The sequence below is a fragment of the Lissotriton helveticus genome, chromosome 5_1 (genome assembly GCF_964261635.1).
Source record: "Lissotriton helveticus chromosome 5_1, aLisHel1.1, whole genome shotgun sequence".
NCBI classification, from domain to species: Eukaryota; Metazoa; Chordata; class Amphibia; order Caudata; family Salamandridae; genus Lissotriton; species Lissotriton helveticus.
This window is the reverse complement of record NC_136065.1, coordinates 48799918-48813997: the sequence shown is the minus strand read 5'-3', so window position 1 is coordinate 48813997 and position 14080 is coordinate 48799918. Positions and strand designations below refer to the sequence as shown.

The following is a 14080-nucleotide window of genomic DNA, read 5'->3' as shown; positions in this document are numbered from 1 at the left end:
GGGGTTTTATCCAGCGAGCAATGTAAAACCTCTGTCTTAGATCCATTAAACTGGAGGGAATTCTCCCTCAGCCAGCCCGCCGTGGCCAGCATACAGCGGTGGAAGGTATCTGTAGAGTGTAGAGACAGCATCCTTACTCTCGAGGGAGAAGATAAGTTGCGTGTCATCTGCATAGTTTATTACCGTGATACCAAAGGATTTAATCAACTTGATCAGGGGGCAGAGGTATAGATTGAACAAAATGGGGCTAATCGCTGAGCCCTGGGGGACACCTTGCCTTACCATCCTGTTGTCAGACATAAAAGGGGGCAAGGTCACCACTTGATGTCTGTTAGAGAGGTAGGAGGCTAACCAGTCACAGGCTGTACTGACCACCCCACTGTCCTCCAGTCTCCTGATCAATATGGAATGGTTCACGGTATGGAACACGGCCGACATGTCGAGTAGCACCAAAAATGCTGCTCGACCACTGTCGACTCGCGATCGTAAGTCATCAAGAACTACTACCAACGCTGATTCTGTACCATGTGCTGGTCAAAATCCAAACTGGGCCACATCTAAGCATAATTTCTCCTCAATAAAATGAGAGAGGGACTCAGTTACAAATTTTTTCAGAATTTTAATTGGATAAGGTAGTAAAGAGATGGGTCTGTAATTTGCAGGGCAGAGAGGGTCCAGGGTGGCTTTTTTTAACAATGGCGATACCACTGCCAATTCCCAGCTGTCAGAGACAGTGGCAAGTCTTAGAGACTGGCAGCAAATCGAATATAGAAGAGGGAAAAGCTCGATCTGAAACAGCTTCCAGAACTTGTGGGGTAAAGGATCTAGCGGGGAGCCTGAAGACACACTGTTAGCCATAGTACAAAAATCCTCATATGAGGGAGAAGTAAAACTAGACAGCAGAGTATGCACTATACACTCACCGCTGTCAGATGTAGTCCGTACAGGTAATGGCTCTGCAGTAGCCTGAATATTGGGGACACTGGGTGCAGAGAGCCCGGCTAAAATGGAAGTGATCTTGTCCTCAAAGGTAGAAGCCAGAGATTCACATAGTGCCTGCGAGGCCGGGATACATTTAGTGGTGCAGGCAGGGTTGGAAAGATTATTAACAATTTAAAAAAGGGTTTGGGACTTGTTGGTCGACTGAAGTAGCGTGTCCTCTAAATACTTTGCTTTGGCACTTTTGATCTGTTCTTTATAGACCTGGAGCGTCTGCTTCAAGTGGATATTATCAGACTCCGTATAGTGTTTTCTCCAAGTTCTTTCGGCTTGTCTGCAACACAGTTTCAACTGGCATAATTCCTTAGAATACCAGGGAGCAGAGCGTTTAGATCTATCCTTCACTTTCCTTAATGGAATAATTTTATCTAAGGAACCTGTTATCTGTGACATCTTGCCACTCCTCAACTAAACATTATTAGTTTTCTCGGGCAGCTCACATACAGAACAGCACCCACAAGGGTAGTGTCCAGCCGGCATTATTGTTATTTTTGGTTTCGGCAGAGGTCGCGTGTGCACCAGGGGGAGGTTCTGAGGTGTTGCGGGAGGTCGTTCCACGTCTTGAGGTTCCTTCTTTTGTCCATGACTGCGGGGGAGGTTCTGAGGTGTTGTAGGAGGCCGTTCCATGTCTTGAGGTTCCTTCTTTAGTCCATGAGTGAGGGGGAGGTTCTGAGGTGTTGCAGGAGGTCGTTCCACATCTTGAGGTTCCTTCTGAAGTCCATGACTGAGGGGGAGGTTCTGAGGTGTTGCAGGAGGTCGTTCCATGTCTTTAGGTTCCTTCTGAAGTCCATGAGGGAGGGGGAGGTTCTGAGGTGTTGTAGGAGGCCGTTCCACGTCTTGAGGTTCCTTCTTTAGTCCATGAGTGAGGGGGAGGTTCTGAGGTGTTGCAGGAGGTCGTTCCATGTCTTTAGGTTCCTTCTGAAGTACATGAGGGAGAGGGAGGTTCTGAAGTGTTGCAGGAGGTCGTTCCACGTCTTGAGGTTCCTTCTGAAGTCCATCAGTGAGGGGGAGGTTCTGAAGTGTTGCGGGAGGTTGTTCCATGTCCTGAGGTTCCTTCTGAAATCCATGAGGGAGGGGGAGGTTCTGAGGTGTTGCAGGAGGTCGTTCCACGTCTTGAGGTTCCTGCTGTAGTCCATGAGTGATGGGGAGGTTCTGAAGTGTTGCAGGAGGTCGTTCCACGTCTTGAGGTTCCTTCTGAAGTCCATAAGGGAGGGGGAGGTTCTGATGTGTTGCTGGAGGTCGTACCATGTCTTGGCTGCGAGGTATGAGAAGGAGCGTCCTCCGCTTCTGGCCTTGTTGATGACATGGAGGTGAGCTCTTGCCAGGGACGCAGATCAAAGGTGTCTGGTGGGTTGGTGGAGAAGTTGAAGTGGTGGTTGAGGTAAGCTGGACCAATGCTGTTGTGTGCTTTATGGGCTTGGGTGAGTAGCTTGTACTTAAATTTTTCTTGGACTGGGAGCCAGTGGAGATTGTTGAGGTGCAGAGAGATGTTCAGAATGAGTCTGGTGAATATTTTCTGGGTGGTTTGGAGTCAGAGTAGAACATGGGCTGGGATTCCGAAGTAGAGTGTGTTTCCGTAGTCAAGTCTGCTTGTGATAACTGCCTGGGTGACTGTTCCTCTGGTGTTAAGTGGTACCCACTTTAAAATCTTGCTTACCATTCACAGGATGAAGTAACATGATGAGGCAGTGGCATCGATCTGTATGGTCATGGAGAGGTTGGTGTCCAGTATGACCCTGAGGTTCTTGCCATGGTTCGTAAGGGTGGGTGGGGGCCAAGTTGGAGGGTCACCAAGAGGCATCCCAGGGGGAGTGGTTGTTACTGATGGTAAGGACCAATGTTTTGTCTGTGTTGAGCTGGAGGCAGTTGTTTTTCATCCAAGCAGTAACGTTGCTTCTGCAGTTGGGGAAGTTTGCTTTGGCGGTGCTGGTTGAGTTGGTATGGGAGCGAATGAGCTGTATGTTGTCAGCGCAGGATACTATGTTGATGCCATGGGCTCTAACGCGGTACCCGAGGGGTGTCATATAGATGTTGTAGAGTGTTGGGCTGAGTGACGAGCCTTGAGGGTCGTGGGTCTAGGGTTCCTGGCTCTGGGAGTTGTCCAGGCTCAGATGGGTGCAGACGGGCTTGCCTTTGCCGTGCCGGCTGTGCACATCCACTATGTGATTGCGCTGCAGCTTGCATTAAGTAGGACCTCGGGTAGGCGGCACTTCTGCCAGTAGGAAGAACAGTGAGTGGGAAAAACCCGGGCGAGAATACCTGGTCCAGTAGAAACGGGCGTGAACACCTGGGCAGCAGCGGTGTCACTTGGTCAAAGGTCCGCAACTGGATCAGGCTGGAACAAGCAGGAACTGGAGTCCACAAGCAAGTGGCGGGCTAGGCTTGACTGGTACTTAAAGTCGGGGGCCTGATTCACAAAGGTAAACTACGACGGGTAGTAAAGTCAGACTTTAGGTCTAAACTTAGACTTCAGGTTTACCTTTGTGAATCGGGCCCAGGGCTTGTGCAGTTGTCCTTTTAGTGACTCCTTTCTGTAAGTGAGACCGCACCCTATCCATCTTTACATATTTCTTGCACTCTCATCTCTGCAGGTGAAACTTCAAGAGTGGCTGCGTCCTCTGAAGAGCGAGAAGGAATATTTTCTGGAGTCTAAAGTCAAGGAAGAGGAAGAATATAAAACCATCAGGGTGAGTGCCAGCAGTGAATCCTGTGTCTGTTCATGTCTGTGCCCGTGTCTATGTGTGGACCTGTTAAAACGGATGAGTCAACCAAAGGAATGGGTTATCATCCCCACCAGGTTAATTCACTGACCGGAGTCACTGCCATGGATATTGGGGCTCAAATTTGCCCAGGGTTTGTCCTAAAATAAACAAAGTGTAGTGAGCTCAAATACCTTTTTTGCAATTTAACTTTTCTCAGTTCCTAAAGGCTATTTGTTGGCCAACTGAAGGTCAGACAAAAATGTATATGTATTAAGTTTCAACATAATAGTAGGTGAGCACTTAAATTGAACCTAGCCACCTCATATCGTATAAATAAACTTAAACAATAATTACTCTTCTGACCTCAAGGTAGCACTTACATGGTGAGCATTAGTGTGCGTATGGACAATTGTGGCATCTGGCTATGAGTATGTACTAGTTTGTCTGAGCATGTTCAAGCTTATGTGTGCGTGTCTTAGTATGTGTTCATATGTGGATGGCTCTGGAGTTATCTTTGGGAGTGCATTCTTGTCTGTGCATCTCTGTTTTTGTGGACATAGGTAAATGTTGTGTGTGTGTGTGCATTTATGGATGTTAAACTATGCAAATTCATGTGCACATTTGTGTGTGTGTGTGTTAGGGGGTTGTGTATGCTTTGGTCTGGATTTATTTTCTGTGAGTTTGTACTTGCATATGTGAATGCCTGTCGATAGGTTTGCATATTGCAAGGTCTTATGTATGCATGGACCGGAGATGTCCATCTGTGAGTATGTGCATGCATCTATGCATCTGTGAGTGCATACACTAATGTGTGCATCTGTGTGAATGTGTGCCACTGTGAGGTTATGTATGCATGGAGTAGAGATATCCATCTGTGAGTATGTACATGCATCTATGCATCTGTGTGCAAGAATAATCATGCACTTGTGCATATATATGTGTGTGTGCCTCTGTAGGTTTGTGTGCATGTGTCAGAACACAGTTCAGAGGGCCATGGGGGATGCAGGATCTACTGGGCCCAACCGAGGTGTCTGAGGCCTTTTGCTCCTGATGTTCCAGGGCCCGCCCATCTATGGATCCTGTTCAACTGGGTCAAACACCCCCTTCTGCACCTGACTCTCATGTGGGTAATGTAGCTCACGCAGTCAAGGCTCCTTCAAGGGAAGCTCAGATACAGATCAGTGAATCAGACCTATAACTTAACCTGCGAGCAGTGCGAACAATAAATCAATGTCCAGTCAAATACTTGTTTTTATATCAAAAGAAGTATTTCAATTCTAACTCTACCCAAACAAAGGTAAACATTGTTCAGAAGCAATATCACAGACCCCTTGAGGTCGGGGCTCTTGTAGTTGTCAAGCAACTCCCTGTCCTCCTTCCTGTAGTGCAACGGGTTCAGTGTTATTCCCCATTCACTGATGGCTGCATCCAGGGGATGTAAACTAGTCAGCCGTACTCAAGAGTTCTTACTTAGGACTCTGTTAGTAAGTTCAGCTACTAGAGTCTAGGGGTTTGCAGCACCAATAGCGGTATGTCCCCCGAGGTCTAAAAGGCCCAGTTCTTTGCTTAACCATTCTGGCAGCAGGGAACCCATCGGCGATGCAGCGCGGTCCTCGTCTGGATCAGCTATGTCGGGCTGCGCACAATCACACGTGGCAGCACCTGGCAGGACCCATCTCCTTCTCTACCCACGTTACTTGCGGATTTAGACGGCGAGGGCTGCTCCTGCTCCAGCAGTCATGCACTAAGTCACTTCTTTCTCGACGGGGATGGGGGTGATCTCCTGCTTCCAAAGAGGTTCCAGCTGTGTTCTGCGTATCCTCGGTCCTTCATCAGTGCAGTCCACAGAATGCGGTTTGGTCCCACCTTGGTCAATGCAGTGTCTCAGTCCAGCCCCTGGCCCTCCACGTCTCTTGCGGTCCCTCCTGGTATATCCCCGGTACTTGCATATCCGGTCACGCTGACCTGATGTTGGCTTCCACTGCAACTCTCTCTGGCATAGGAGGTCGCCAAGGCAATCCGGCCCACAGGCGATGGCTCGATTGTTGCGGGAGTGGGTTTCTCACGGTGCACTCCTTATTTGACTCTACGGCAGCCCCTCCTGGCATTTGGGGTCACCAATTCACTCTGGTACACTCTGGTACACAGATCATGGCCTGATCAGTGCAGAAAGCTGGTTTCTCCCACTGCGCTCCCAAGTTCAGTTCACAGCAGCCCATCCTTGCACACGCGGTCACCTACTAAGTCCAGCACACTGGCTACGGCTCGATTGGAGCAGGGAGCAGGCAGACCCGTCTTGGCGAGCAGGCAGGCAGTGCTGCTCCAGGCTCCAGGGCAGGTGATCTTCTTATCCCTGGGGAATATCCCTTACCCAGCAGAAAGACTAGCAGGCTTGGGCACCCGAAGTCTTGCAGTGCTACCCCTCCACACGCAGCCCATATGTCTCAGACCCCCCTACTTATAGTCCTTTTCCAGATATAAATTGTAATTTAGTGTCTGGGTCTGTGAAGATTTATGTTGGGGCTCTGCTTCTTTGAAATGGACATCTCTCCCCTTTCTTCTTCCTCCTGAAGAAGCCTGTCACAGCAGGCAGGAGTTCAAAGCTGATTGACCCACAACAAGATGCATGGGAGTGACAGAGTTCACACCTGGATGTCAACCTCAGTGGTGTTATGTGCATCAAAGGGTTAATCTTTAGCCTTCAGCCCCACTCTTTATGATTTCTCTAACAGCCCTACCTCTCTCTTACTGAGAGGTGTCTAGGCTCCTCCCTTGTGATCTGTCACTGAATTAAAGAGCCCTCCAGTACATGTCCCACCCAGCTTATGGGAATGCAGCAATGCACAACTCTGTCTGGTGGATTCCTCTACTCCTCGTGTTAGCACCAGGCTGCTTAGGCTCCCCAAAATGGACCCCAAGGTCCTCCATGTAACGCACCAGTGCAGACCCTCTGCACTCAATGTACATCCACAGCACACACATTGCTCAGTACTGTTATCCTCATGTATTATGCTACCACCAGCATACCCACATGCAGCACACTCACTGAGCCGGCGCACACTGTTCAGTACTGCAGTCTCTCTGTGCTGTATCAGAGTATGTTATTTTAAAAACACACACTGCCAGCACACACATTTACCATGTGCGCACTGTACCACACTTCACCCTTTGTGAAGTGTATTCCTTGTGAGCACACACGCACTCAGCACATGTTTCCATCACGCATAAACTTCCACATCAACCTGATGTAGGCCAGGGGTGAATTAAGCACACATCAGCAGAACTTTTAAAAAGGTGAGTGAGCCTGTAGGCCTCACTCAAGTGACATAGGGTAAAAAATAACTGTTCACTACTACTACTGATCACTACACAGTATACTGTCACCACCACGCTTGTGCGGCTTAATTCCTAGTGAAGGCGGCAGCCTTCCACCACTATGAGGGCAGCATTTTCGGCGCTTTCCCCAGTCCAACAAGACCCTGCACTCCATGAGACAGGCCTGTGTCATGGTGCAAACGTATGATCTGTTTTTGCCTGTGACAAACAATCAGCCTTGGGGATCCTGACAACATTTGGGCACTGAGGGCAGGGGTACACGTCTCTCACCACACGAGGACTTTTCCATCCCGACAGCATGGATCTTGAGTTATCTATTCATCCATCGGACAGACTCTACCACTGAGTTGAATTTCTTGCTTGGGAGTGGATATGGTAACCTATGATCTAGCCATGTAGATGGTATATGCAGCCCCAAGACATCTGACAAATCTGTTTACAAAGGGAAACTGACATCTTGATAGTTTTCCCACTCATAAATTGCTCACTCTCCAGGGGATTATCTTCTGATTAAAGAAAACAAATATTTATTGTGATTTTAAATCCATGAATAGTTAAGATATTAGAAACCAAGGGCCATATGTAGGTAATTTCCAAATTCCGAATTCCTAATACCAAATTTTACCGATTCGGTATTAAGAAATCAGTATTTGTGATGTAGGTAAAAATTCGCAAATTTTTACTGAATCGGTAAAAATCTGAAAAAATAATCTACAATACCCATCGGTATTACCGAATCTGTATTACCGATTCGGAAAATACCGAATCGGTAAACACCGAATCAGAATTTCAAAACAGCAGCAATTGAGGAATCAGCCAATCCTGTGCATCCACCCTACCTCTTAACCAGGAAGTGGCCACACCCATGCAGGTGCACTGAATCAGAACCTTCTGGAGAGGCTGGGAGTGCAGAGGAGAACAACTGAGCCACTGTGTGAACTTTTGCTGCAAAACCTGCACAATGGCTAGCAAGGACACAGACAAAGAAGGAGGGGAAAGGAAGAGGAAGCTGAAATTCAGCGCAAGTGAGCTACAGGTCCTGGTTGAGGAGGTGGTAAAACAACATACCGAGTTGTTTGGGAAGCAGTCCCTGCAAGTGGCTGAATCTGAAAAAACGAAGATCTGGCTGGGAATTCAGGCACAAGTGAATGCCATAGGAGTGAACCCCCGGGACATTGAAGTACTGAAAAAACGGACATCAGGAGCATCACCAAAAAGAAGATGGCGGAGATCAAAAAACAAGCTGGCCAGACCGGAGGAGGAAGGTGCCCTGACTGCACTTGAGCAGCTTGTGGAGTCCACCATAGAGCCAGAAAATGTCTGCGGAATCGGGGATGCAGACAGCTCAGCCAGAGCTGCCACCAAACAAGGTAAGAAGCATGCACACCAATCTGCACCCCCCCCCCTTCCCTATCCCCATTCCCCAATGGGGCTGTGTGAATCCCACTCCAGTACAGGTTTTCGTGAACACCAGCAATGCATTATGGGAGATGTAGTCAATGAAACACGTTACATGACAGTCATCACACTGAACAACAAGGCATGTGACACACATCAGTGAAAGCAAGCCAAGGACATTAAGATAGTGTGCCAGAAATGAAATGTTATTATTGCTATGCAGGGCTGCCGGACTACTGAGCTAATGTACAATTTCTGTCTACAGGCGAGATATCGCGCAGGTCTGCTCAAGACAAGGCTGGGAGGGCACCCCGGAAGGAAAGATCAGAGGAGGCCAGTGCAAGTGCAGGACACACCACACCACCACCACCAGCATCACCACCAATGCCAGCGTCACCACCAATGCCAGCATCATCACCAATGCCAGTGTCACCACCACTGCCAGCATCCCTACCATGGCCAGCATCACCACTACTGCTAGCATCACGGGCAGCAACACCACAAGCAGTTGAAAGACCCAGGAGGCATGTAGTTGCCACAGTCCAGGAGATTGAGTCATCCTTGGAAGACACCAGGGGGGGAGAAATCTCAACTGTGCCAGTGGATGACCGTAATGCATGGTCGCAGCCCACCTCAGTGAGTGCACACACAGGTGCCTGACACCGCAGGGCTCGGGAAACCAGTCCACCTTCACAGGGTGTGGAGCAGGGTGTCTTCACAGTGCTGGAGGCAAACATGGTCAAGGTGCAGCGGCTACAAGGGAAGGCAATACAGTCTGTAAAGCGGCAAATGAAACACCTGAACACCAACATGGTTAACATTGAGAAGGGCATCAGCACTATGACCTCCACACTGGCTGAGGGCATGAGGGACATGTTCCAGTCAGTGTCGCTGCTGTGCAGGAAACTTGAGGAGGACAGGATGGCACGGCGCAGGGAGAGGCAGTAGATGGAACACCATACAAAGGCAGTGAACCGCCTAGCAACAGCCACTTCTCTGCTCTGCAGGCACTCCGTGGCCATGCAGGAGGGGCTGGCACACTGCAGCCGTGATGTCTCTAGGGGGCTGGTCAAAGTAACAACTGCACTTGAAGTGCTGATGACAACTCAGTCTGCCAATACTGGTGCTGTTGATGGGGGGGGGACAGTGAGGAGACGACCAGTCGCAGCAGCATTACCGCCCCTGCAACTGACACCCGGAGGAGCAGCAGACGGCATGGGGCTGGCACTGGATCCACTGGCAGTGAAGACAGTCTGCTGATGGCCTCCAGCAGTGTTGTGCGTGGCCGCAGATGCTGATGCAGCCCACACTTTGGGCACTTGATTGGGTGAAGTAACCCATGACATCCTCTTGGGGTTGTCACAATTTGAACTGGTAAGTTGAGCCCTTTGTGTAGTGACGTAGTGCCCTAATATTAAAACTACGTAATTTACATACAACAACTGGCTGTGTTTCCTTACTTACTTAAAAATAGTTGCGTGTGATCTCTGCCCGTCTTTGTCTCCCATCTGGTGCTGGCGCCACTCCTGCTGCGTTGGGCTCTAGCTGTGCAAATTCATCACCATCGTCCTCCGAGTCAGTTAATTCATCTTCTGTTCCTTTCTTAGTGGCAAGTTTGTGCAGCATAGCACAGGTTGCAATGATTTTGCAGCAGATGATGGGTGTACTGACTTGCGCCTCCGCTTTTGTGGAGGCAACGGAACCTGCTTTTCAATAGTCCAAACGTGCGCTCCACAACGTTGTGTGTTGATTTGTGTGCCACATTGTATCTTATCTGACTCTGGGTTGATGGGTTTAGGTAGGGAGTGAGGATAAATTGGCGCATGGCATATGCGCTATCGCCTAGGTGAGAAAGAAAGTGCCATTAGTTACATAAACCAAAACACACTATCAGGGTGTGTAACAGTGATTTACCTAGCAGGTATCCTTCTCCGAATTCTCCCGCAGCCAGGCGTGTGTAGATCCCACTGTTCTGAAAGATGTATGAGTCGTGGGTGCTCCCAGGAAATTTGGCCATGATGTTATTGATTATGTCGGCAGCATCGCTGATTACCTGCACATTTATGGAGTGTGTGGACTTTCTGTTCCTGTAGATATATTCAGTGGCTGCAGGTGGGCAGATTGGAATGTGTGTGCCATCAATACACCCTATGACATGTGGGAACTGTGCCATTTGGTAAAAGTCTGTCTTGGTTTTCAGCAGTTCCGCCTGTGTGTTTGGGAAGCTAATGTATTGATGCATTCTCTGCATCATGGCATCCAGGAACTTCTTAAACAAAGGGGACAGGCAACTCTTTGACACCCCACCTACCGCAGCTATTACCCCCTGGTAACTGCAAGAGGCAAGTAGGTGTAGGCTACAGAGCACCTGCACATGTGGTGGTATGGCGTGCGCCCTTGGTGTTGGGTGCTCCAGGAGTGGGTGCAGGTCCCTTATCAAGTCCAGGATGGTGTGGGGGTGTAGCCTGTAACTTTCATGGATCTCAGCCTCAGTCAGTTGGAAGAGTCTGATGCGCTGTCTGTAAACACGCTCCTCCCATCTCCAGATCCTCACTCCTGCTGCCTGTAGCCGTCGCCACCTTGGAATCACATAGAAAGGTGCCATAGTGATCACACTGTTGCGTTTTGGGACTGCTTATATACACTGTAGCTGATTACCACCTGCTTTCAGTCAGTGTTAATTACCGACTCCTAAATACCGAATTTAATGAAATTCGGTATTACCGAATTTTCCTACATCTCTTTTATCGTTTTTACCGTTTCTTATTTACCGATTCGGTAAATTAGGAATCGGTAATTCAGATTCAGTAATTTTGAAATCGGTAATAAGGAATCGGTATTTACTGATTCCTTATTACCGAATCCTTCCCTACATCGCGCATGCCTATATACCGGTTGGTAAAGGTGCAATTTAACGAATTTCAACATTTCCGACCGGTATTTGGGCCACCTACATATGGCCCCAAATACCTTATAGTCTGGACACGTTTCGGGACATGTGCATACCCTTCTTCAGGACAAATGCATATCTAATCCTCAAAACGACATGCGCCCAGTATTCTCTAAGCCACTGACTTCAGACATTAGCTGATCAACTCAGTACTCACTACAACATTCATCTGAAAGTCTCATAAATTGAGCATAGTTTGAAGTGTTATATGTTATGCCTGCATTAAACTGCTCTTAGAGGGACAGGGCATAGCTGAACGGAACTCCCCAGTAGAACTAATGCACATGGCCCTGCCTTAGACTGGAAGAAAAGGAAGGCCTGTAATATGGAAGCACCCTCGGCACATTTATCACCACTCAGACAGAGGAGGTGGCTGCATTAGGCCTTATCTTGGTCGTGACATTTAAGTGTTCATCATAGGGACTACAGCGGTCAAGTTAAAGAGAGTTTCAATATAAATATTTTGGTGGTATCTGATAGTCCCTCTCAGAGTTTTTGGGAAGTGTTTTTCCTAGTGTACACCCTTCATTCTGTAGTAGTTGTTATTTTACTTGATGTTATACGCCCAATAGTATTGACAGCTGAGTGACCCTTTCATTGCTGCAAAACTTTGGTCATCAGATCATAGCTCTGCTCACCAGCTTCAGGGTTCTGACTGTGCCCCGGCAAGCTGGGCCAAGGACATCCCGTTCTGTACTTGACTCTCAGGGTAGCGAGGTTGAGCAGTCAGTCTTCTTAGGGAGGTAACCGGGTGGGGCAAGCACTCAGGACTAACCAGTCAATCAACCAACACAGTAATGTTATGTCTAGCCCAGTGCTTATTTCTAGTTACAAAGAGAGTCCTTTAAATTCACAGCAAAATGAAATACCACATAGTTCAGTAAATTTATAATTACAGGAATGTTATGTACAGTCCCAAAAAAGTTCCAGCACCCCTCTGGTGCCTTCTTCCCTCCCTAGGAGGTCTAATGTTTATAGACCCCAGTATGCAATATGGACCGAGGCATTATTCATGCACAGCTTCCCTTTAACATCAATATCCTTACTGGCTGCTGCGTCGATCAGTTCAATGACTTATGTCTGAAAGAGTTCACACGGGCAGACACTATATTGCTTACACTGCAAATTTTACCGAAACCTTTGCTCTTTCAGTTTATAGTAAGTTAGGTCTCATTTACCTTCTCAGTGGGGTTATGGTTCTCGTGGAGTTGGTGGACGTGCTGAGCGTACCCGTCCCTGTAGCTGCACCTTCAGTAGAAAGCTTTTTAATATCTAACCATCTTTTCTTTGCTCCTGACAGGACAAGTTAAGAACTGAGAAGCAGAAAATTGAATCTGAGTTTGAAAAACTGCAGCATCTCCTAAAAGAAAATAAACAAACACTGCATGCAAAACTAGAGGAGATGGAGAAGAAAATCACCATGGTAGAAAATGCAAATATCACCAAACTTTCCAATCAAATCACCTCTCTCAATGCCCTGATAATGGAGATAGAAATGAAGTGTGAGGCACCAGCGTGGGAACTCCTGAAGGTGAGATACTGTTTGGTAAATACAACAAAAGAAGGAAATGAATTATTCATATTTTATGTGCAGTATTACATGTGTCGGTAGAACACACATGATCTCCTGGCATGGTCAATGCACAGTGACGCCATGCACTCCGACAGGCACACAAAATACAGACAAATATTTTTATACAGTCGCCTTTTATGCTGAGAGCTCAATACAATAATGTTAGAAATTGGATTCTGGTTGGCTAGGGCTTGCGCCTAAGCCAGGCAGGAACCACCTCTCTAGTCAGGGCAAGGGAGTTACACACTGAAGATAACCCCTGCTCACCCCCTTGGTAGCTTGGCCTGAGCAGTCAGGCTTATCTCAGTGGCAATGTGTAAAGCGTTTGTGCAACACACACACAGCAGCAACATACTAGGCACACCACAAAAGGAACTCCACACAAGGTTACATATGAAAGTTCGAGGCATGTGGGCTGCTAAATTCTTATCTTAGCATATCTTAGCATTAGATCGCCGCCTAGTGTTGGGTCCGGATGATCGCACATTGTTGTCCTGGAAGAGTCTTCGAAGTATCCTGAGATAGGTGGCTCCTCCCCTGGACTACAGTGCGCATGGGCATCGGCTCCATCCCCAGATTGTTTTTTTCCGCCATTGGGTTCGGATGCGGTCTCGACGTCTCTCTGTCGGAACCGAGAAAAACGAACTTTTTACGGCCAAAAGGCCTTGTATTCTTTGCGTCGGTATTGTTTGCGCACGGTCTTGAGTTCTTCCGTCTCTTGGAGTCGGAATCAACGGAGTGCTTGCACTCTTCGGACATCGAGGCCTTCTCATCGCGACACGACGCAACTTTCCAGCATGGAGCGGAGTCCGTTTAAGTACTGTCCGCTCTGTGGGTCCAAATACCCACATATCGACGTGCACCCGGTCTGTAACAAATGCCTTTCACCAGACCATAACGAAGACAACTGCAGGGCCTGCACAAAATTCAGGTCAAAGAAGACACTCAAGCTTCGGCGCGCGGTGCGCCTTGAGGCCAGACAAGCGGCCCCGGATCCAGAAAACATCTTCGGCGACCGAGAAGAGGAGGACCAGAGCCATCATCTTCAAATCTCCCCGCCCGAGACGGAGGTCGAGGCAGATCCGGAAGACGACGACGGAGTCGTGGATAAACACATTAGAA

At 48.2% G+C, this 14080-nt stretch overlaps 1 protein-coding gene across 1 annotated transcript in view; it reads left to right on the top strand.

Annotated features, from left to right (window-relative positions):
* The window catches only part of LOC144754119 (E3 ubiquitin-protein ligase TRIM39-like), a 531293-nt gene that overhangs the window by 426164 nt on the left and 91049 nt on the right, over window positions 1–14080 (top strand). Inside the window, exons 2-3 of the mRNA XM_078641686.1 lie at window positions 3591–3686; window positions 12686–12916. Coding sequence (XP_078497812.1) covers window positions 3591–3686; window positions 12686–12916 — 327 coding nt within the window. The remainder of the gene's footprint in view (window positions 1–3590; window positions 3687–12685; window positions 12917–14080) is intronic.